At 40.9% G+C, this 25,053-nt stretch overlaps 1 protein-coding gene across 1 annotated transcript in view; it reads left to right on the plus strand.

Moving 5' to 3' along the window:
* The window catches only part of LOC124200275, a 42,470-nt gene extending 18,926 nt beyond the window's left edge, over nucleotides 1-23,544 (plus strand). Inside the window, exons 7-10 of the mRNA XM_046596455.1 lie at nucleotides 404-573; nucleotides 2,135-2,300; nucleotides 20,867-20,950; nucleotides 22,308-23,544. Of these exons, the coding sequence (XP_046452411.1) occupies nucleotides 404-573; nucleotides 2,135-2,300; nucleotides 20,867-20,950; nucleotides 22,308-22,540 (653 nt within the window). The 3' untranslated portion in view covers nucleotides 22,541-23,544. The remainder of the gene's footprint in view (nucleotides 1-403; nucleotides 574-2,134; nucleotides 2,301-20,866; nucleotides 20,951-22,307) is intronic.
* The last annotated feature ends 1,509 nt before the right edge of the window (nucleotides 23,545-25,053 follow it).

The raw sequence follows: 25,053 nt of genomic DNA on the forward strand, positions 1-25,053 counted from the left end.
GTGGGAGGGAGGAGGCTACTAGACTTTGCGCCACGTGAGGCCAAACCTGCTGCTGCTGCTGCGCAATTTCCGCCGTGTTTTTTTTTAAATCAAATCAAAAATAAGAGGATTCATATAATCGATAGCAGAGAGAAATAATGCGGCGATTGATCTGATTGAAATGGAGGGAATTCGTTTCGATTGTGGGCAAGTTCATTCCTTTTAAAAAACAAAAATTAGAAACCGTTTTTTTTTTATTGTTTGTCCCATTTGAATCGACTTAAATACCAAAAGAATTGTCGACAAAAATCCGAGGACATTGTGTGTCTGTCTGTGTGTGTGTGTGCACGAGTGGCGATGAAATCAAGACAAAAATTCTGAAATTTTATTTTGTCTCCTTATTTTTCGGTGAATATGTGAACAGGAGAGAAGCCTCACGTTTGTGACGTGTGCGGCAAAGGATTTTCAACGTCGAGTTCGCTCAACACGCACCGGCGAATTCACAGCGGCGAGAAGCCCCACCAGTGCCCCGTCTGCGGCAAACGCTTCACCGCCTCCTCCAATCTCTACTACCACCGAATGACTCACATCAAGGTAAGCCAAACCAACAACAATATCCACTTTTTATCTTTTTCTTTCAACTATTCGCTGGAATTATGTATCTATACTCAATTCAATACAACACGAGACACGAACCGAATGTTCCTGACGGATGGGATATGTGCATAGAGTCGATCTGATTTGATTTGTTTTTCTATCGATCATTCCGCGTTCACGAATTGTTTGAACGAGTTCACCCAAAAATCAAAGTAAAAAGCCAGAAAAATCCAATGCGCAGCTTGCCCCGGATTCCTCCCGTTCAAAAAATCAAATTCTGAAGGACAAAAAACCATGTCTCTTGTAGATTTTTTCGTCCAGGTAGTAGTAGCAGCCAAAGGCGCAGGTATAGTGCTAGATGGATAAATAAAAAAGGAGGTCGAGTTTCCCAAAAGGACACACCTCGGTCGTATACGTGTGCAGCACAGTGCGCACGAGAGATTTCGACTATACTATAAACGCGCGCGCATCAGACGTCAGTCAGGAATTGTTATCCCACCCATCGGTTTCCTTCCCATCCACCAGATAGGATCTTTACCGGTAGAATGTCGGCCAGCTAAATCAGAGGCCCATCAAAGGGAAAAAAAGGAAAAAAAGATTTTCTTATTCTTTTTCTCCCCCCACCAAATAGACGGACATTGATTTATCTGGCTAATTATGGTGATGGGTAGTGGCCGTGTAGTGCTGCTGCTGCTGCTGCTGCCCCCCGTCCATTACATCATTCAAGGATTTTTATTTTTTCGCTGCAATATTCTCCCAGGCGATCGTTTCCGACGATAAGGACACACACACACCATTTTTTCTGTCGGCTTCCACTGTGTGTCCTTTGGCTCAAAAGGTTCCGCGCCCAGCATAAGGGGCCGGTACAGCGCCACGACGGCGTGATGAAAATCGTCCCTTTGCTCATCTCTGTCCCTCATTTCCTTTAGCTGAGATGCTGGGACCCGCTGTCACATTTGTTGCCGCCGTGTCGCCTGTCACTTTTGTTCTTTCCTTCTTCTTCTTCTTTTTCAACTTTGACATTTTCCCCCAGGATTTCTATTCACACAAAGTCGAGTTTATTTATTTTGAATTTTTTTCCGTCTGTTTAATAAAATTCACCAGTCCGACGCATAGATTTCAGAATTCACCGTGTGATTAGATGCGATCGTCCCAGCATTTTTTTTAATGATTCTTATTCTCCAATTCTTTCGTTTATTATATAATGTAGACTATACGTAGAGGGGTGGGGACTGCAGCATTCCATTTGATGGACGTTGAAGGGGGGTTGGTTCATTCTATAGAGTGTTCACAATAAGGTGGCTTCTTTTTATAGCCCCTTGACTTTTCCCAAAAGGAACGAAACGCGATTCTAGACGGGATAAAGACGGACCAACTCCCTTTTGATCGGTTATGGGATGGTGTGTTGCCCTCCTCCCCCCTACCAAGCTGTTGAATATGCGATAACGATAATAACAATAAAAAGAGAAGAAGAGAATGGCGTGAACGTGAAAATCATGTAAAAACGAGAGCTCTCGCTAATCGCTTTTCTTTCTTTTTATTCTTTTATTTTAAATAGGAGAAGCCGCACAAGTGCGCCTTGTGTTCTAAGTCGTTCCCGACGCCGGGAGATTTGAAATCTCACATGTACGTGCACAGCGGCTCGTGGCCGTTCAAGTGTCACGTCTGCTCGCGCGGTTTCAGCAAACACACCAACCTCAAGAACCACCTGTTCCTCCACACCGGTAAGTCCACACCAACGCAATCACCCCCTCCTCCGCTCTCGCCGACAGACAGCAGTAGTAGCAGTGCATCAACTTGAATTTAACACACACAAAAAAACGAATTAACAATTTAAATTTTTTGAAAGTTGTCATCTATAGCGTTGATGACACACACCCATTGTATTGTTTTTTTTTTCCGCATAAAACTTTGATGATGCCTGTCGTATATAATCGTATGCAAAACAGCAACTGACTGGAACACACACTCATTATTATTTCTTTCTTTTTTTTTGTAATCATAATAATTATTAAATTATATTTATATATAATCTCGTCTAACTCACGAAAAAAAAATTCACATTTTTCCGGATTTGTTTATTTTTTATTTTTAAAAAATTTGGTTTAAAATTATTCTCGAAACTTGACAAACGTCACGTCATCCAAATAGACCGGGACTATAGTAGAGAAGGCATCGTTATTTTTGCTCTCTTTCGATAGAAAGGAAAAACATCATCACACAGCACACACACGAGAAAAGATATGAGTCGTCGTCGTGTAGTATACAGTAGACTTCCATCTTTGTGGAGCAGGTTTTTTCTTTCTTTTCTTTTTGATTCTATACACTACTCGTTCGTGATGATGATGGTGTGCTCTCATCGGTTCCTCCACCCAACACGGTGGGGTTGGGAGGAAACAAGAAAGAAGAAAAAGAAAAGAAAAATAATCAATGATGAATTATGACGATCCATCCGCCACAGCGCGCGGATCCGTCCAGCCCTTCGCTGGCTGGCGCGCGCGCCACGTTATCATCATCAACCAGTTTTCTTCTTCTTCTTCTTCTTCTTCTTCTTCTTCTTGTTTTTTTTTGGGTTGTTGTTTTGTTTTCATGTTCCACACAGGTGAGTTTTCCCCCTTGTTCGTCTAACCCGCAGGCGGCGATTTCATATCACGCGCGCTCTCCAACTGGAAATGGCCTCTCCTCCTCCCCCCACTGGCCACTTTGGCTCACGCGGTCCCTCACGTACATACATACATACACGCCAGGCTGACCTTTTTTTATAGATGGAGCAGAGAGATAGCCCGTTTCATCCTCCTCTAGATATATTTTCTCTCTCTAGCTGGGTGATGATCAATCTCGAAAGAGTTGGAGAACGAACCTGGGCTATATGTGTTCTTCTCGGCAGTCTTGTCTTCTATATATTTCTTTTTTTTTTCGGCCGTTGCATTTGCATAGATGACGGTATACGCAGCATACAGACACCTGTGTGAGCAGCACGCGCTAACAACCTGTTGCCCTTCTTCTTCTTCTTCTGACTTCTTTTGATATGTTCAAAAGAGAAAAGAGAAGAGAAACAATAATAACACTGTTTGCATCGCAAAGTCTTTGACGTGTGTGTGTGTGTGCGGGGGGGTTAGAATATAAGGAAATGTTTATTTCTTCTTTTTTTTTCGTTGCGTGTGGGTCCAGTTTCGCTCGGCCGGGTACAAATTAATGGCTCCCAACATTTCCCTTCGTTTTATTTTTCTGGAGAAAAAAAAATGGGATAAAACACTGAAAACGGAAAAAAGATGATGAGAGAATAGGTTATAGACCGGTCGAGTGTCCAATCTATTTCTCCATCTACGGTCATTTCTCATAAGTCTTTTAGACAGCGCCTTTTTGATTTTGTTCAAAAATATAAAAATAGAAGATTTTTTTAGACTTTGCTGGGTTCTATTTTTTCTCCCTTCGGTTATATTTTTTCTAAAAATTTTCCCAGACACATCCAAATAAAGGATTATAGACATCATTCGGTTGTTTGTGCTGGGTATAGTGTGTGTCTGTGTATAATTTCATCAGATGGATATAATAGCGATCCCGGCTCCATTACTATTAGCTGTTGATACGGTATTGCGCGTATATTTTTTATTCGCCAAGACCGATGGAACTTTGAGTTTTTCTTCCCATGACCGATGCCACTTTTCTTCTTCTTCTTGTGATGTAGACGCCATTTCCGGTTTTGATTTTTTTCTTTTGAAATAACAAAAAAAATGGTTGATGACATGATGATGACACACTGCAATCTTCTGTTTGGCACAATGGCACATCCGCACCGGATTGGGAGACGGACGGACACGAACTGGAAGAATAAAAAATAAAAAAACCCAAAACGAAAAAGAGAATAGAATCTATTATACGTGTAAAAAGAGAGAGAGAGAAGGCGACTGTTTGTTACCTGATGTTTCTGGCCTTTCTCTTCTTGGTTCCTTCTCCTTCCTACTGTGTGTGTATCTATTTTTCACCATCAAAATGAGGAGGGGAAGAAGACGAAACCGTAGGGAGGCAAAGGGAAGAGGCATGAGAGGGGGGTCAGACCTCAAATGTAATTTTCACGCACAGCGGGATCGTCTTCTTCTTCTCCTTTTCGCCTCGGCTCTTGCTGCTGATCGTTCGGTCGAGTCGAGGAGGCGAAAAAAGGCCACAACACCATTCAATTCTAGTCTACTTTACATCTACCTACTCCCCCCTCCCCCCTTCCTTTGAAGAGAAAAATATATATTTAGTACCATATACAAGAAGAAGGGGAGTCTTATTTTTTTGTAGTAATGCATTTATTTCTTTTGATCTATTTATCAAAATGATGTTATACAGAGCCGCCTATACATAGGACGGCCGGGGCTAAATAGTAGCAGCCAGTGTAGACTACACTATACAGGTCTCATTGTTGTTTGGTGGGGCCTTTTTCTCTTGTGTGTGTGTAATTCATTATTAGACTTATTACAGAAAACCATTTTTCACACCCGTCTATAGATCATTCTCCCCTATGCACACGTTTTTTAAAAGTTCTTCGGGACCCTATTGTTTGAAAATAAAAAGGCCGGTGTATGCAAGACAAACGTACATTGTGTTTATATTTTTTTTTCGCTGTGTGGGTCTCGCTTGGCTCCTGGATAAAAGGGGAGAAAATACAAAAACAGATTCGAACCGCGCGCTCTATAGACCATTTGTTTTCCTATATATCTGAAAAAGGGTCATTCTCTTATATTATTCACGTCATTATTCTTGTATGGCCGGTCGGAGAGAATAAGTGAACGTTGGGAAATCTTCGGAGAAAAAAGGAGAATAATATCCAAAAACTGGACAAAACAGTCTCAGCTTTTATTCGTGTATAGCTGGTATAAAGAATCGATAAGATTAATGATGACCGGTTCCAGCAGCAGCCACGGTGGCTTCCCAAATAAGTTAGGTCCAATAGAGTCATAATAGTACATTGCAATTGCTAATCAACTGAACTAGCCTGGCTTGATTCCCGTAATAATAATTCAGTTCACGTTCATTTCAAAAATCGGCAACGTCTTGAAAGGACTCAAATAAATACGTCACAATCAAATGAAACTCGACAAATGCCGTGTCCATTCTTAATTCATGTCTATATCTATAATTCATATAACTGGTCATATATAATCGTCACAAATTATCATAAGTGGTGTTGATTTTCTACGAATAACTTTCAGGCCCACTGATCTCTCTCTCTCTTCCGACAGCCAGGGAGAAACAACCCCGAAAAATTCCTTGACAACGACGCATTATTATGCAACAGTCGATGGAAGATTCTCCTTCAAAACTGTTTGGTGATGATGATGATCGGCGCGGGGTTAGGGTTGAGGGAAAATTGGTTAGTGATTCATTGATGGTGTCCGTTACGGATGAGACTCGACGGCGGCAGCGGGTAAAATTCTTGTATAATCACAAGTCTAGAGCCATGCTAGAGAGATACGGGAGGAGGTACAAGTAGGAGTCCCCCCGTTTATATAATATCTCAAATATTTAAAAAAAAAAAAAAAGAGAAGGACCGTTTACGTACATATACATCCCGAAATCTTTTTTATCTCTCTACCCAAAACGGTTCCCTCCTCTCTGTGATGTTTTTCTCCCCCCCAGTCATCACATCAGATTCCTGGCGAGAGTTTCAGTTACTTTTTGACTGATTCGTTTTGCCAGCCATCCATCTCTTCCTTCCTATACTCCTTTCTGTGTGTATGTGCGGGGCGATACATGGCGGGAGAATCATAAGAAAAAAGTCTCTGCGGCCGTGAGCGGTAATTACCAGAGCGATCGGCTGGCCCAACTGCTCGTGGTAACAACCCCCACACGCCGAAACAGACGATATCTGGGCTGTGTGTGCTGGGCACCGGCCCTTTTAGACGTTTTCATTTTTCTGTTGGATGTTGCGTCGCTCACGATCGTGCTGCGCATCATCATCGCAGCTCAGATGGATTATCAAACAAATGCCCGTCTCGGTCCGTCCGTCCGTCCGTTGGCTCAGGCGACGATGAAGGATCAAATCGATCAGTCTTGTCCAATTTGTTAAATGTTTTGTTCGCCTCTCGGTTATTTGAGCAAGCGCGTTTTTTATTTCTGTTTTGTTTTCTTCTTCTTCTTCATATAGACAACCATCTTGTTGTTGTTGTTGTTGTACGGGCTGGCGTATAATTGATGGGAGATCGTGAGCGAACCTCAATTTCTAAATTCGAAAATATTGTTTCACCTGAATTTCCTTCTTCTTCTTCTTCTTCGAAATCAAACTGGAATTATTATTCTTTTTTAGACATTATCTATACAATTATTTCAAAGCTGCTGGGCGGGGGAGGGGATAGTGCAATAGTCAAAAACTCATTTCGGGACGAAAGGGGAAAAATAAAACGTTGCTTTCTGGTGCGCAGTCAAATAGTTTGACACAGAAAAAAAGAAATAGGAAAGAAGAAGAAAAAATAAACTTGTGCTTTTCTGGTTGGGTCAAGTCGCGGTTCGACCTTTGATAGTACATGACAGTATGTGTCTCTTCCAGCCCCCAAAATATATAAGTGGCCGGGGTCTACGGGGTTTGGGAGTCACCGGCAATCACGAATCTAAAAGGGCAGAGAAACACGAACGCAAAAGTAAGTGCGACAAGTGTTACAACACAGGAGAGACACACGTAGGTAGGTAGATAGGGTACGGCGGGCGTTTGACCCCCAGACGCCGGCACAAAATGTCACCGCACAGACCAGAAAATGTGACGACGCTCTTATTATATTTTAGCTACTTTTTTTTTATACTGCCGTGTAATTGTCGTAGTCGAACCCCAAAAAAATTGATAATTTGGTACAAAGAAAATGGCCATTTTCTTCTGGTTTTATGGAGAAATTCATAAAGGAAATGGTGGGCGACGACACACCAACTGGATATATACTATTGATTCACGCTACAAAACACATCCTCAGATTCTTAAAACATTTGTCTATTTTTTAAAATTATTATTTTAGTTACACACCAAAAAAAAACCCTCAAATTTCTCGTTCGTGAATGAGTTTCGGCTAGCCAAAAAAAAAAAAAAAATTAGGATCGCGTGCAAGTCGCCAGACGATTTGAATGGCCGCCGGTTGTTGTTGTTGTTGTGTCAATTTCTCTCCATTTTTTCTGGTTGTTGTTGTTGTGTCTCGGGAGAGAGAGAGATGAAATTAGATACGGTCTCGGTATGTCTCCCCTCCATTCCAACGCACTGGGTCCGTCCTCTCTTGTATGCCACGCAACCCAACACACACCAAAAGTATCAGGTGAGATTTCAACGCGCACAAGGAAAAAATAAAAAGAGAAAATTGTGTCTAGCGTCATCGACACCAGCACAGAGTGAAAAGGTGGGGGCTAGCAGCAGCAGCAGCTGAGGGGTTCACTGACGACATTGTCCGCACGCCACACAAACGGACAGACAATAGATATACCGGCGCGCCGGAGATATGCGATGGCGGCCGGGGCCAGGCGGGCGCGCGCGCGTCAGGAGCGCACAGCAGCGTCGATTCGAAACGGATGATTATGGGATGGAAGAGAGGAGCACGCCACTCGGCGTACGACCTCAAATCTTTTTTTTATTTTTATTCGTGAGCGCTACTTTCACCTGTACACAACATATAATACCCGGTGTGGTTTACGTTGCGAGATCTTTGCTATGACGTCGGGGGCGATGTGAGCATCACGCCAAGACGTTTCACCAGATGATGATGATGATGATGGCGGTGGCGGCCAGCATTCTTCAATTATATTCGATGAATAACACGCTTGGATATATCCTCGGGCAGATACACTTCCGTCCGAACAAAATCAAAAGGCGGTGAAATCAATAGCTAGGGCTCCTATTTAAAAGATTTCTTCTTTTCATTCCGGGTTTTGTGAATGCCAATTGGCAAATATATAGTAGAACGACGGAAATGTCTAGACTCCTGTTTAGGCGTGAGTTGTGCGTGATCGTCTAAATATGCCGGGGTCGTTTTATTTTTTGTTGTTGTCTGCTGGAGGGGGGGAAATAGAGAAGCAAAGGTTAGACGACTAAATGCGGTCGGCCGCCGTATAGTATTTATCCTCTCGTAAAAAAATAAAATAAAAAGGTTTTTTTCTTTAAAAAGAACATTCCTCGGTTACTTTTATTTTTTTAGCGGGCGCAGTTCCGTCTGAATGATTTCAGTGTACACATATAGATCGGGTTAATCCAGTCTTTGGCTTATTTCTATATATAATGAATCTTAACTACAAAGCCACCGAAGTGTGTGTGTGTGTGTGTGTAAGGAGTGCATCATCATCATTATCGTCATCATCATCATCATCAGGTGCTGGCTGCTGCGGTGCACTAATTGCAGGTGCATAGAGAGAAGAGCCAGTGTGGAATGTCTCTATATAGTACCTTTTACTCTCTGGAGCACACATGTGTGGAATAAGAATTTTCATTTTCGAATTACTCCGGCGCCCCCCTTGTTATTACAACATATCTAAGTAATACACCACACACACACACACACATATGAGATGATGAACTCAAATGAGCAGCACACCTGTCAGTAGCGCATTAACCCCCCCCCCCATCTCCTCTCACCTGAATGGAGAGCCCCAGAAACCAAAAAAACTAGACTATTAAATAGCTTCCAGGGTCTAGAAAAAAGAATGACTAGATCGATGATTAACATTTAATTCGAGAGACTTTCATTTTTCTCTTCAAAATAAGGAAAAAAAATGAAAAATTTTGATTTCAAAATGTTCGTTACTATATATTACATATATTCCATCCAGTTGATTCTCTTTTCGGCTGTGTTGCTGGTCGTATAGGTAATCACGAAATGGGTTAGGGTGTTACTTCTATTATTTTTTCTTCCTCCAAGGTTGAGATCGTTCGGATGATGGATCGGGCAACTACGCGCGCTGATGACCCTCCCGACAATGGACGAGTTTGGCTTCTTGTGCACTAGATCAGCTGCTGCTGCTGCTCAGTTCTATATATTTTTCCTAGAATTAAAAATAACACGACAAGTATAACGATGCGCTCCGCTGTTTTCTTTAATTGGATACCCATTCTCGTCATATCGACGTGTACATATACTACCATCCTTTTGTCTACATGGATCGCTCTCGTTCACTCTCCAAACTCGGATAAGAAAAAATAAAAAATGAAATTAGGAACTGAATCAAAATTGACTTTTGGGAGAGTTCATATTCTCTTTTTAATCGCTATATGTATAACGAAATGCGCCAGAGCTTCTCACTCGAATTGCCCCTCTGGCTCTATGCAGTTTTATACTTAACTCACGAAGCTCACGCAGCGCGGTCGGATCTAGACTTACGGTATAAAATAAGAAATAAATGAATGAGGCTGCTGAGATTGGGAATATTCACTTTTGATTTTTTTGAGCCCGGCAATTATAAATATTTGGATCGCGTGAATAATAAGATCCGTCCAGACGAGCCAATTTCTTTCAGAGATGTGATGATATTCATCCCTTTTCATTTGATAATGAAGTATCAGTTGTCGGGGTTCCTGTAGTACACACACAGCAGAGTACGTGGTGGTGGGGGGAACTGTAACAAACCGTACCCGATGGCAATCTGATATGGAAACGAACGATCTATAGCGTGAATCCTTAATGTTTCTTTTCTCCTCTCTTTGTGTGAGTGTGTGTGTTGTTGTCTCGAGGATATCTTTTTACTTCTATTACTCCCTTTTCTTCTTATTCTCCTGGCTGAGAAATAGAAGAAAAGGGCCAGCAGTGTTGTTACACTTGAGAGAGGTGGCAACAGGTGTGAACTATACCTGTGGCTGGATATCCTTTTTTTCTCTCTGTCTTGTATATAGCCTTCTTTCATTCAAATTCATCATCAGCACGAAATCGACGGTTATCTCATTAAGGCTTGGCTGGTCAATCAAATGAGATGGACTGAGTAGAAACCCAAATGGAAAAAAAAGAAAAATTAAAAAAATCAAAATCCAAGCCAACTCGAGCCACGCCATCTTACAATATTATTCTTTTATTTCGTTCGTGAGCGCAGCAAACCACAAACAATCATTACCACGGTACCAGAAAAAGAATCAAAAAAAAGGGGAGGGGGGGGGGGAGAGAACCTGCTGATGATTATTCTCGTGTATAATGGGGTGAAAGAGAGTTCACGGCACGCGAAGCCACCATTATCACATATCAAATAGAGATCAATGTTAGATGGATGTATGTGTGTCTACTAGACCGCCACCGTTTCTAACATAGCCTATATACACGTTGCTGGACTTTTGAAAAGATTTGATGTATTATATACTGCGCTGGACTTTTTGATCTATTTAAAATTTAATTTTAAAAGGTTATGCTGGGGAGAAAGAAAAAACCAAAATAAGTCGAGTCACTTTGATATCCTTCCCGTCTTGGTCATTTTTGTATATTTCCTATTGACCAAATGTACATTTGTTTTCTATAACAACAGCACAACAGCCGGTTACGGCGACAGCAGCAATTCATTTGTTATTATTATATTTGCTTATAATAATAGCCGAGTTGCTGCTGCTGCTGCTGCCGTGTCGTCGGATGTACACAATATAAGCGACACAACAATCAGAAAAACTTCTGTGTCCTTTCTGTAATATCGATCGAGGAAATGTTATTATTCTCCAATAGTCTCATCTCTCATTCTTTTATGATATATACGCCGGACATTCGTTCCCCCCCACCACCACCATCACACAATAAAACCGAATTGTTTTGTCGATCAATTGTGCGATCATAATAATATCTGATAATAAAAATGGGGGCGATGAATGTCTGTTTTCTCATGGGGATGAGTCGGCATCATTTTGATCGAGTTCAATTCTCATTTGACACTTTTGGAGAGCCGTTTGTTTTCCCGCCGTGACGAAATCAACACCTGCAGGCCAACCGACGGACGACGACACAATAGGCAATTGTTAATTCACGCGGAAGTCCATACTCATCTACTCTCTATTCGCCGAAAATGAAATGTGTTATAGTTTCCCGAAAATTCCTTTTTTCATCCAACGTTCTCTCAATAATAATTTCTAATATGCGCCGTTTCTTATATATTCAACCGGTTTTCTAGTCCGTTTTCTTCTTCTTCTTCTTCTTCTTTATTCGAACGAAAAGAGAAAAAACCAGAGAAGAAGAGAGAGAGAGAGATCAATAATTGGACTGTGGCTTTAGGCTACGTGCGCATTGTAGTACATTCCTTTCCTGCTGGTGCTGATGGTGCTGGCGCAAAAGGATAATCATAAAGACACAGCAGCAGCAGCACTAGATAAGGCGCAAGGCCAAGGCTTTTTTTTTTCCTACCTGAACCGAGTGAGGTGGATCTTTGATTGCCGTACGGCCCGGCATATACAGAACGCGCTGCGCCATCATCATCATATGGCGGGCACACGTAACCCCTAAAGTCGGGCGCGTGAACCTGTTTTTCTTCTTCTTTTATTTTTGTCGGGGGCTTCTTCTTAGCCCCGATGATGAAGCAGCTATATAGTGGCTGGACGACCTCTTGAACTACGGCGCCCAGCACAGCACACACAGCAACTGGCTATGTGTTTTCTGATGATGATGGCAGGCCAGGAAGCATCCGGTTGTGCCTTATTATATATTTCTAGATGTGTCTGTGGCTTCTCTCTCTTCTATTTTATTATATAACTATTAACGGTGATTGCTGTTTAGCTAGCCCCCGCCATTTGCTTCTTCTTCTTCCCGCGTCCGACATAACATTTTTTAACTTGAACGAGAGTCATCAAGGGCCCTGCAGGCGCAGTAGCAATTGTGGACGGAATTGAGTTTGGGCTGCTGGCTGGCCGGCCGTTGGGTCGTGAGTGAGAGATCAATGCTGCTGCCAAAAGTGCACCCAGTGTCTGATGATTATCTTATTTTTTTTCCAAAAAGAAGAACATGAGCCGAGCGACCCCGCAAACCGTTTGCGCCGTGCTCGTGTCTGATGTCGCCGTGTGTCATTTTCTTTTTTAAAACAGAAATTTTTTTATTCCTGTTGGGCTGATTGTCGTCGTCATTTCACGACAAGTCGCGGTATGTCGTCGTGATCTTCTTCTTCTCCTATATGCATATAACAACTGTATCATCTACTATATACTCTGAGCACTGGGCTCTTTTCCAAATCTCTGCGGGGCCATCAGCGCAACCCGCAGGTTGACTCCAACTCATTTCTCTGCTGTACGCAGGTGCGCTATATCTATTTTGACGACGATCTAAATCTCCAGCATCAAATTTCCTTTCTTTCGTCGAGTTGTTTCTGGAAGAAAGAATTTTATTTCAATTCAATTCTTATTTCAGCTGGGCACAACGAAAAGACTAAAAAGGGGTTATACTATAGCAATGGTGGCATATATCTAACCTTCTTCTTCTCATCCATCAGCCGCCAGTCGTGCAATTATACGAGTTTTTGATATATATCAAAAGCTAGAGAAAAGTAGTACGTACCTACTCGTATATATATAGTACTCTTTCCATTACACACTACACCACAGCACCTTTACCTACTGGATATATGCCCTTCTCGTTTCCGAGTGGGTTCATTTTATTTTTTTGTTTTTGTTCGAATGCAACAATAATAATATAGTGACCAGCTTTTTCCTTGATATATACACCCCGACAATGCTGCTGCTGGCTGCTGGCCTATCAGAATAAAACCCGACTCGCCTTGTGCCTTTCTAACTGTTATTATAAGTGTAGAGATAAGACACACACAGCTCACAGAAAAAGAAGATATGATATGTTGTGTATATAATTTGTTGTATAGCTGATGACCATCACAGCCATACACTCGCGTGTGTTATATTCTCTTTTTGCGCACTATTTTTTTTTCTTTTTAATTCGTTATGTATAGTAAAATTCATATAGATGGTTGACTAGATTCAAAGAGTTTTTTGTAGTCGTTATCATCATCAACCGGCCGCATGTATTACATTTGGGCGTGTATATACCTATAGTAGAGACTAGAGAGAACCGGTGGCGTCCAACCGATTTGTTAATGGCTTTGTCGTGAGCTTTTCATCCTGCAACCCCGGGATTATATAAAAAATTTCATAGAAAACCAAAAAAACCAAAAAGAGACCTGCGGAGAATGAAAAATAGTGGGGTTGATAGTTGAATGGGTGGTCTCTTTGTCCCTGTGTGATATTACCAAATACCAAACAGTAGTGTGTCTATACGGTAAACAGCAGTTTTACACACGTCGGCGTGAAACCAGGGGGGAGAAATAGCGCAGCTGCTAGCTGCTGTACACAGCCATCGACTAGATATTTATTCCCGGTGATTATTAATCACGCTGTTTTGTTCTTTTAGGAAAACACAAAAACAAAAAAATGAGGGAGAAAAGTAAAAAAAGAAAAAAAGATTTGTTATTCACGCTAGCAGAGCCCCCGACGGGAGAATATATTTTGGGTGGCCATGACGCAATTTTTTACCAACAAGGAAAAAATTGTAAAACAAAAAAAGAAACTGGAGGAAACTTATGAGCTATACCGCGTCATTGCGCTCACTTGTGTATACCTAGTATACGAGATGATAAGTCTTGTATCTCTTTAGTCCTATAAATATTGAATAGTCGTGGTGCTGCTGCTGGCGTAACGTTATTCTAAATATGTGATGGGATGGCACCCCATATTTGGTCATCTGCTGTGTGTGTGTATAGAAATTTGACTGAAGCTTTTGGGCTGCGGTTTGTTATATTTTGTCGGGGGTCTGGAGAGGCTATCCATCACGCAATAATTATCTTTCCCGGCCGCCAAAATATGAAATAAGACGAAGAAATCGGTTTCACACACAGGCGTACAGACACCTGCTGTATTATTCGTGCGTTATATATAATAATGTAAGCCTATATACCTCAGACTATATATGTGGATTCGTGATGGATCCCAATTTAAAAAAACCATCACTCTATATATAATCCTGGTATAATAGCCAAAACGGATGTTTTTGATTTATTTGGTTAAAAAGGCCTTCTTACATTAATATTTTCTTCTTTCAATTTATCGAACGAGCCTATATGGATTCTCTCATGTTCCGTCATAAGGATGAAGAAGAGAGAAGACGAAAGATTAGAATCGTCGTAATTCACTCGGGGCCAATTTTTATATCTTTTTTCTTCTCTCCAGATTTTTTACGATTCATTTCGGACCAACAGGTTTCGCCGACGGCGTCGTATCGATGGAACGCCTGTATTCTCTTTTTTTTTTTTTTTTAAATTTCTTATTGAAAAATTAAAAAAAATCAAAATTATTTATAATAATGATAGGGCGGTTATTTAGGATTTATCGGTCGTAAAAATAATAACAAAAAATTCCGGTTCGGCATCACACACAGCGGACTTGTGTGTGCGCTGGGACGGATGAAATTCCGCGTTTTCTCAAATATCTAATATTTTAATAACATACTTTATAGCGCTCTCTCCTTATATAATATATATCGGGGGAGATGGATCGCTTATTACATTGATGTTTTGTTTTGGGTTTTATAACAGCCCAAACCAAATGAAGTGATTGATTTTTCGCACGAGAGAAATATTATAAGCACGAGCCCCAAATATAATAATATCTAAATCCAATTCAATTCCTTTTTAAACTCTTTAAAAAACTGGGCTGGACACAGCACCAGGGAAACGGTCGGGAGTTATTGGGAACGGAGCCAGCTAAAAACACACCGGTTGCATTTATTATATTGCGCAAGAAGGGCGCGATTAGAATTCCCGATAGTTCCCAATGAGATTTGGGTTCGGACTCGTTTACCTCCCCCCCCCTTCTCCTAATAATTGTATAGTTGTTTGTAAACCTCTCCATCCATTCTGATTTTTAGTCGTTTCCAGTTTTGAGTGATTCAATTCCCAGAAGCCAAGGTATTGGGGGTCAAGTGAATTCTAGGAAAAAGCTCATAAAATGACGGTTATCCTATATTTGAATTTTTGGGCTTTTCACAGTGAAAGACAAACAAGAGCAAAGCAAATGGATTGAGTTGTTGCTGTGTGCTGTCGATTCCAGCACAGCAACGTCTTTGTGTGCGGTTCAATGGACTTTTTCTAGATTACCAGTTGAATATAAGTGGCTGGCCCCAGACGGAGGGCATATAACTTAAAGCAGTCGCTATGAGCTATACCAACTGCTGGTATAGCTCACGAAGATCAACTCGTGAAAGACCCTGGGTACTAATAGTATACCAACTTTGGCTTTGATGCCAATCTCTTTTGGTGCTGGTGCCGACTGGTCTTTTAAATTGTTATCGGATTTTGTCAGAGAAACCAGTCATATGTTTACCTACCGACTGCTGATTAATTACATGGAAATGGCAATGCATATAATACACAGTCATAGTTCGTGAGCAAAAGTAGCTAAATTGAATTCCCGATTTGATTTGTTCGTGAAATTCGTTTCGCAGAACGAATAATTCACATTTGATTGAAACCGAATGAAAGTTGACAGTAGTCGGCAAGTGTCACGTCTCTATACATGTAGAGTGAGGCCGATCCTACAACCATTGTCCATTTGATTCTCTTTTGTTTTTTAAATGGAACGTCCCATATTTATTCATATGGAGAGAGAGGGAGGAATAGAACTCTGGGTAAAAGTAGTTGTTCGTGAATTGTTTGGTTTTTTCTTAAAATCACGTTAAACCCGGCACAATATAAGAGAAGGGGCTTGACGCAAAAGGTCGCCTAATAGTTTTTCCTTCTCCTGTCGATCGAAATCGCCAAACAGTTCTCACCCATAATTTGATTAATAAGCCGATTGCCTTTGATGGCTGAACGAACGGAGCGTTCAATACGTCACTCGTCACTGCCAACAGGCGGATCAAAACAAAAAGGAATTTGTGGGAAATCAAAATTGAAACCCAAAAAAGTCGCCCCGCCGCGCGTTCAAAACGGTTGCCACCGCTAAACTTGTTTGACGCACGGAATGGAATTGAATTTCGTCTGTCGCAACAGCCAATGAGCGAACAAGGATCAAATATGTCTAACTATCACTTGCGCAACTCTGAATTGTACTTACTGTATGTATACGCACTGAGGACAACAGACAGGTGGTCGTCTACTGAATCAACAGACAAACCCCTCGCCTTGTTGTACCTCGTGAAACTTTTGTCCATTGTGAGACGAGACAAGGACGTATATACGTGGATGTATATAAATATCCCAATCCGATTTCTTATACCCTGCAACTGGAAAACAGTTTATCGGGAGACAGTGGCCATATTTCTAGACTATATCGGACGGCCAGCGAGAGTCTCATATCTGATGTATTCTAATTCAATAAGCAAACGGCGGGGATAGATGATGTGAGGAGGGATCATCGGAGATATGGCGGTCTCCCATCAGCAGAACCTTGAAACTCACAGCAGCAGCGCCAGTCACGAAGTCACGAACGCGGACCCGATCCATCGACCAATAAAATATAACCCATAGCTGCTGCTGACGTCTCTGCGTGACCGATATCGGATGACAAAATCCGAGCGTGATCAAATGAATTTCATTTTTCTTGATTTTTCTGACCCCAGCAGCCAACAACATCGTCGCATCCGATCGAATCTTTTTTTTTTCGGTTTCCTATTTTAAGATGCGTGTGACAACGAAATTGAACGCGCTCCCGATTTGTTGTCCATTGTCCGTTGATTCAAATATATATCATCGGGATTCGTTGTGACACTGTGATCTTTTATATAGAACAGCAGACTTCAAATAATCATTGCGTGTTGTTGTTTTTCCGTAGCCATTTTTCGGTGGTTTCAATACTCCCCAGGCGCTGATGTGTGTATAGAACCTGCTTGGCTTTTGGCTCCGTATACTGGCACATCAGTCTGGAAAAAAATCCAGTGTAATATACACAAGAAGAGAAAAAAGGAGACTACACTGGTAACAAGAAAACAAGACAACAAACCCCCCCGAAAAATACAAAACAATAGGAGATAAGAAATCGTGAGCTCCCATAGGAGTTGCTGGCCAGCAGCAGCAGCAGCGCAGATAGTCCTTTTTTTGTGCTGAGTGCGGTGACAGGTTTTCCAGGCCAACACAAGCGATTCGATTGAAATCTTTTGCTGAGATGTAGTATATAATATTCCTAGGCAGGGGAAAACCAAAAAAAGAAATGTATTGTTATTATCGATTGTATAGGCTAAACTATTCACGAGAGATTGTGTATAGAAGAATAAGTGTATCTATATACGGGACCCGCGGTGTATGCTTGTATTTGTAATACAATAGGCATTTATAATCACGAAAAAAAAATGCCATTACGCAACAACAGGTTGTGAATATGACGCGCGATTATTAATAACCTTGATCCGTCATTTATTTGAGTTGAAAATATGATACAAGGAATCAGGTTGTTCTATATGCCATCGGCCGACAGCACACACAGGGCCTTTTCTTTGTGTACAACAGCTCTCCTATATAACGTCACGCCAAACACTTTATCACCTATTTTTTTCTATATTAATATATTTCAAAAGTTATGTCAGTCGCTGTCCGACGGCTGACTGACAGTCCGTCTTCCATATAAGTTATAACGGCTGAATGGAGAAATCTAATATTCCTTGAATATGAAAGAGGAAAAAATCTGATTTTGTGTGTAACATAACCATTTGCCTTTGTGTCTGTGTCGCAGAAAAAAAAGCCACACAAAGTCAATATTTGCCGTTTCTCTTGAAAAATCCACCGACGTCAATATCAATTTTTAAAAGGTTTTTTTTTTCTCCCGATCCATTTTGTTCGTTCACGAACGTCCAGGCTGACTTAAAAAAAAAGGGGGTTCACTTGTTTGATGGATTTTCATTCCCGGCACCACTTTGCACCTTCTCAGAAAATGTTGTTTTTATTTATTTCAATTTTATTTTCTTTTTATATACGATTGACACGAGTTTGGTGAAATGCGGCAGCCAAAAAAAGTTGCCCGAGTTGATTTGATTTGATTCAAAATAAAATAAAAAAAAGGTAAAATTGTTATCGGCTCTCTCACATCTACACACACACAGCAGTCAAAGGGAAGCCGCTCTAGACAAGTCCAAGACATTGAGAAATACATTTCCATATGGAAACGGCAGAGTCGTGATGTGTCCGTGTCCATCAAAAAGGCTCAATGTCACTCCCCCGGCCCGGCAGCCTTATAGCAGTGCAGCCCAGGTAGGCCGCGCCGAAAAAGGGCAACTAATAAAATTTAAAGGAGCCCCTTTTCGGTTGCATAGAACATTGTCCGTCTTCTCCCCCCATTTCTTTTTCTTCTTCTTCTTTCTCAATGCACATCATAAGACAGTAGCCTAAATTACGAACCATAAGCTTCTGGGTCTGCTGATGCTCTGTCAGGGGTCCAATCCATCTAGCGGGCCGCCGAGAAAAATCAGACGGCCCTATCGAAAAACTATAGCGGATGGAATCAAAAAATAGAAATAAATAGAAGAGCCGAACCTTTTTTTCTCGATTTCTCGATGATATTTTATGATTTCGATACTATACACTAAGACACTGTGAACGATGGCCATCGCGACTATATAGCCATGATAGCCAGGAAGATGCGCACCGTATTTATTGTTATGGCAACGGCTCCATCCCAACTTGGGAATCTCTCGTCATCATTTCTTATTTTTTTTTAAAAGAAGAAGAAGAAGAAACATTCAACAATGTTTTTTTCTTTTCGACCACACAAAACAGAGCCGCAGGGCACAGAGATTTACCTGTTGTCAAAAATCTATCTCGTCGCCCGAGTATGCTGGGACGCGGAATGCCGTACGGGTCTGTGAATCCGATCGTCGCATGCGATAGACCGACCGGCGGCTAATGTACGTCACAAGTTTCTCTCTTTTTATTCATCCGTGAACGGGGAAAAACAACAACAAATTTCCTTTTTTTTTACCTTTTTTACCTTTCACGAATGAGGGAGATCCATCAATGTATATCGATGAATTATAGATGGCGCAACCATTTCCGCACGCGCTCTTCGATACATGTATATATTCCTTTTGTCGGGGTTTATATGATGGGAGGGCTGCTGCCGGAATTTCTGGATTTTGGATTTTTTTTTTTCCCCGGCCTGTGCGGCATTAGCATAAGTAAACACACGTTGCCATCAGCAGCAGCAGCAATCAGTCTGCCATACGCAGCCGACCGTATACAATGCACAGTATAGCCCCTGGAGGAGGATAGACTCGTCAAAAAATAATAAATACACACGAAAAAAAGATTTCTCTATATTGTTTGTGCGGCGTCCGCTCTCTCTGCTCCCGCGGCACGAAAAAATAACCTACCGGAGAATTTTTGTGGTTACATTGGGCCAGCAGCAGCAGAGAGAGAGAGAAATGAATAAAATATTCTATTTTGAAAAATTCCCGCGCGTTCAATTAAGACACACACGAGCCGTTCGGCTATAGAGATCCTATATGTCTACAGCACCAAGGATGCCATCCTTTGAGCGTTCAACCGGGAGTCTCCCGTTGTCTTTTTTAAGCTCCCGGAAGGATCGCTGCTGCCGGCCATTTATCCAATATAGAGATTTTTCCATTTGAATCGTAAATCAAATTTAATTTTTCGGTTGGGGTTTTTCTTTTTTGTTGTGACGACAGTCGGGAAATCAAAAGAGCGTGTTGTCTAACCTGTATTAGAGACTTCCTGGCTTTTATATTATTATATATTTCACCCTGGAAGAAATATGATATAATTCTATATCGACGGTGCTGGATATCATACAGCGGATTTGCATCCATCCGATCTCCGCTCGCCGCCCCCCGATTGAATATTCAATTATTCAGATCCTGCAATAGACCAACAACCAAACCAACCAGTCTAATGTCTTCAATATGTATATCCATCATCTCTCTCTCTCTAGTTGTGTTATAGACTTGTTCTTTTCATATCTCCCGGGATTTATATTCAGTTCAAAATTTCTAGACTTAATATTTGTAACACACGGCGCGCGTCTATATTTGAAATACTCACGATTTGTAAAATAATAATCATCCATTGGGAATGGAATCGCATTGGAAATAAGTCCAAACCGTTTTCACATTTTCCCGAACGGCAATCAAGTTTAAATTTCGGCGTGTGTTCCAGGAAGTTGCTGCTGTTGGCTTTCCCTCTCTCTCTGTAACAACTGGGGTACTTTGACCTCAGATTTATTTGTGTGTGTGTGTGTGTTTAGCGAATGAATTGAATTCTGCATCTTACTTATATCAAAAAATCCTGTTTTGCTTTTCATGTACGTGGTGTGTCGCCTTTCTCTTCTTCTCCGCTGTGGCCGCCATCGCACACATAACCGGATTGATTGATCGGACGACAGGTGACAAGCCGCACGCCTGCGAATTGTGCAACAAACGCTTCGCCTTGGCTTGCAATCTCCGCGCCCACATGAAAACCCACGAAGGTAAAGAGCCAAATCCATCAACTCTTATTTGTTACAACCCCTTTCTATTGTAATTCGTTCGTCCCCAAAACTAATGATCCGTCACACACACGTATATATTTATGTACACACATCGGACTGCGACCAGCAAACATCGAAAGGGTCGACCGCGGGGGTCTATGTTTGTCTCTTTCGTTTTTAGAAACGTCGCAAAATGATTTGAATCTGTCAATGTGAGCTCCGTATGTCGCGCTAAAAATAATCGTCATCGCTAATAATGCGCTAGTTAGTCTCATTACACATTCAAAGTATTTATATAGCTAATATTTGAATTGCGCTTTAGTCCCTCTGGCTGTTTAGACAGGGGGGTGTAGATATATACGTGACACATGGCGATGATGATGAGCCAGAGGCCGAGTTTGACACTAAGTCGACACATTTTAGAAATCCGCCCGCAACAACCTTATAAGAGAATAAGAGAAATCTCTTCTCCGTTCCATTTCTACATAGTAATCCAAGTCGGAATAATATGATTGTGCTGTCCTATACTCGAATTCCTTCGACTAGATGATGGAGGGATGACCGCTGGTTATTTTCTCCGCGGGATTAAGTTCTATATACGTCTACTAAGAGAGAGAGAGAGAGAGAGGAAAAGGACAGATGAAAAACAGACAGGAAGAGTCGTAAAATCAGAAGCGCTCGAGGTGTGCAATAAAAACAAAATAAGGAAAAGAAGAAGAAGAAGAAGCCATAGCTTCTTATATTTTTCATAGCATCTTATATTTTTATATGTATACGTCCATGCAGCAATGCCATCTAGACTTGATGGTGTATCATTTCACCCCGGTGTATCATCATCATCATCATAATAATAAAAAGAAAGGGAAAGAATAAGGGACGTACCAGAGGAAAATATCTATAGCTGGAAAAAATAGCCGAAAACAAAAAAGTAGACAGTAGTATATACAGACACAACACACGATATGTATTTATGATGAACATGGATGAAACTGGAGAATCTGTCATCATATTGGGTTAGCTTGCATATATGGTAGCCGGGGCTATTTATTACGCATCGCATTACTTTATATATATCTTTTATACCGGAGAAAAAACATCAGGAAAAATAACTATCGTCGGTCCTGCACGAGCTCAAATTCGGTGGGTTTTGAGCCCAGCACAAACAGACACACTATCCAATAAACTTTGATGCTGTATACCGTAGGGGGGGAACAGAAGTATAGAAAACGGTTCAACCATTTATTTCGATTGTTTGTTGGGTTGTTTATAATATAATATTTGTTTGAATCAACTATATAGTATATCTGACGGAGATATTTCCTATTCTTTTCTTCGGGTTTGTTAAACGTCGATACAGGTGAGCCGCAGGAGGAGTGCGCCCGTTGCGGCAAGACGTTCCTGATGTTGGTCGGCGGCGGCGGCGGGGGGTCGCAGGTGGGCAGCGACGTCACGGGACTCTGCAACGATTGCTCCGGCGGCGATCCAGCCACCGACAACGACAAGGAGGAACTGGAAGAAGACTCGGATGTCGGCGGCATCAGCGACGTCAGCGGCGACGGAGACGTCGACGTCGATAACGATCAAGACTAAAATAATAAAAACGACACCATTTTTAATTTCTCAAACTGGGAAATCAATCAATGAATTATTCCGAAAATAAAAAGAAAAGATTTTTATTGTAATACCAAGATGTGCCTTATTATATAATACATTCAACTATATATGTATACTATAATTATTTGATATCGAATTTAATTTCTTTGTCTCCATTCCCGTGTGTTTTCAACCAGATTTTAAGTGCCTTTTTTCTTTTTAAAATCTATCAAATTATTTACAACTATTTGTAGCGATTGCTGTCCTAAAATGTCGACTCCATTTTTCACTGTGTGGGTTTTAATTTTGTATTTTTCTCCTGTCTCACGTAAGAAATTGATTTCCCCCTATTGCGTAATTATATAGTTGATGTGTGTACTATATCTAATATTATGTAATCATCATAAGACACTCCTGTCACTCTCTAGTCAACAAATACTTTCACTGGTTTTTCCTCTTTTTTAAATTTTTGTCTGACATTTTTTTTCCCTCCGCGTCGAGTTTTTGAGTGGAATTTATTTTGGCGGAAAACTACACATTCGTTAGCTCTTTTATTCGGGAGGGTCTCATCTTGTTTTTTTCTTTTCAATAAAAATAGAACTGCTGTGTGTTGGTTTGTTTGAAACCCCCGGTATATATATATATATAAATTGAATCTTGTTTACGTGTGTGTATTTGCGTGTGTCTATCACATTTTATTTCCACCCTGTCTAATTATCATCAAATTTTTTGAATTCTATAATAAGATGATTTCTGTTTTTGGCCATTTTTCTTTCTATCTCTCTGCCACTTTCACACTTTGACAGTTGGAATAATTTTATTAATAATAATATGCTACTGCCCGCGCTCCTCTCTCGACGAAATGTCCATAATTCTTTTTTTGTTCTCTGTCCCGTTGTTGTTGTTGTTGTCCAAGTTAAAAAAACAAACAAAAAAATCATTTTCCTTTTGACGTCCAATCAGCGATAGACACGGAGGCAATAATACACTAGTGTGATTGATAAATTCTCAATGCCGTTCTAATTAACACACACGCCAAAAGAATAGAGATCCTTCTCAACACACACACGTGAATAACCACCGAGAATTTGTCTGCCGGACGATTCGTCGTCCGGCATTCCGTTCAAACCGATCCCGTACTGTATATATAATACACGATGGAGAGAAAGGTGTCCAGCGATGCATGTAAATGTCGCTAAGTAGTCGCGTTTCGAATGCCGATGGATCGGTCGAGCGCGGAAACAGAAACAAAAATCTATCCATCAGGAAGTCGATGGAGCCCTTATTTTTGGCGAAATTTCTTTCTCTCTCTCTCTCGTTGTTTTTCTCTTTTGATTTTAGTGAACTAAATTTTTGTTCCGAAAATAAAGGCGCGCGCATTTTTGAAAAAAATAAAAAATTCTAAAATAAAAACAAGAAATATTTTTTGGGAAAACTCGGCGGGGGGTGCGGCGGCCAATCTATCTATTTTACCTTTTGACTTCGATGACGGTGGGGGGAAAAAGAAAAAAGAAAGAAAAAAAAAGGTGGAAATCCGTGGAGAGAAAGAGAAAAGGTTATGCGAGATGGACGGTGTTTGTGTGTCTATAAGTTTTCGTTTTTTTTTTTTTTTTCGGGGGGTTTGTGTCGAGTCACGAAAGGCCAATTTACCAAGTTTTGGCATCTCATTTCACCGTCGTCGTTCTCTTCTCTCTCTCTCTCTCTGGCTTGTTGTTAAGCGCATTTAATAGTGTACGCAGTGTAGTACCACCTACTCACCGCAAGAAAGAAAAAAAAAGCCCAAACTCCTTTTGAATCTGCCGCGCTATTGGATTCAAGTAGCCAGTCAACTACCAGTTTTTTTCTCTCCCCTATTTTTCTTTTGTCTGTGTCTTGTCCCTCTCTTCTTCTTTTTATCATTATTATTATTTAAAAAATAAAAACATTCTTTTAAGTCGTCGTACAGTATTTTTTTGAAACTTCATATTTCCCGGGGTCCGCACTTCTTGTGTGTGCGCAGCTCGGCAATGAGAAGAAGGAAGAAACATTCCGGGTACGCCCCTCCTTCTCACGTTTCTTCTTTCAGCAGTAAATAGCAGAAGAAGAAAAAGATGATGAGAACAAAAAATGAAAATACCGCGGATAGTTTTTAACCGCGATTGCAACAGGTTCCTTGTAATATGTAGAGCTGCGCTGGCCAGGATAGAACAGAGATTTCCCTTTATGAGTGAATCGAACGCAGAGAACAACAACAACAAAAAAGACAATAGGTAGTTCTATATTTGACTCCGCCTTTGATATAGACCCGGCAATCATTCAATTTCTTTTCGTCTTAAAAGGGGAATTAATCTTGATGCGATTCAATACATTGGGGGAGGGTTTATAAAAGCTCCAACATCCATCATTACTGGATTCGAATCAAATAGAAGAAAAAACGAAGGCCGCCCTAATTTTGTTTTTTAAAAGGACAATAATATAATAAACCGGGTCATTATACAACACGCATTTATTATAAAATAATTTTTATTATT

Source organism: Daphnia pulex, chromosome 8, assembly GCF_021134715.1.
Source record: "Daphnia pulex isolate KAP4 chromosome 8, ASM2113471v1".
NCBI lineage: Eukaryota > Metazoa > Arthropoda > Branchiopoda > Diplostraca > Daphniidae > Daphnia > Daphnia pulex.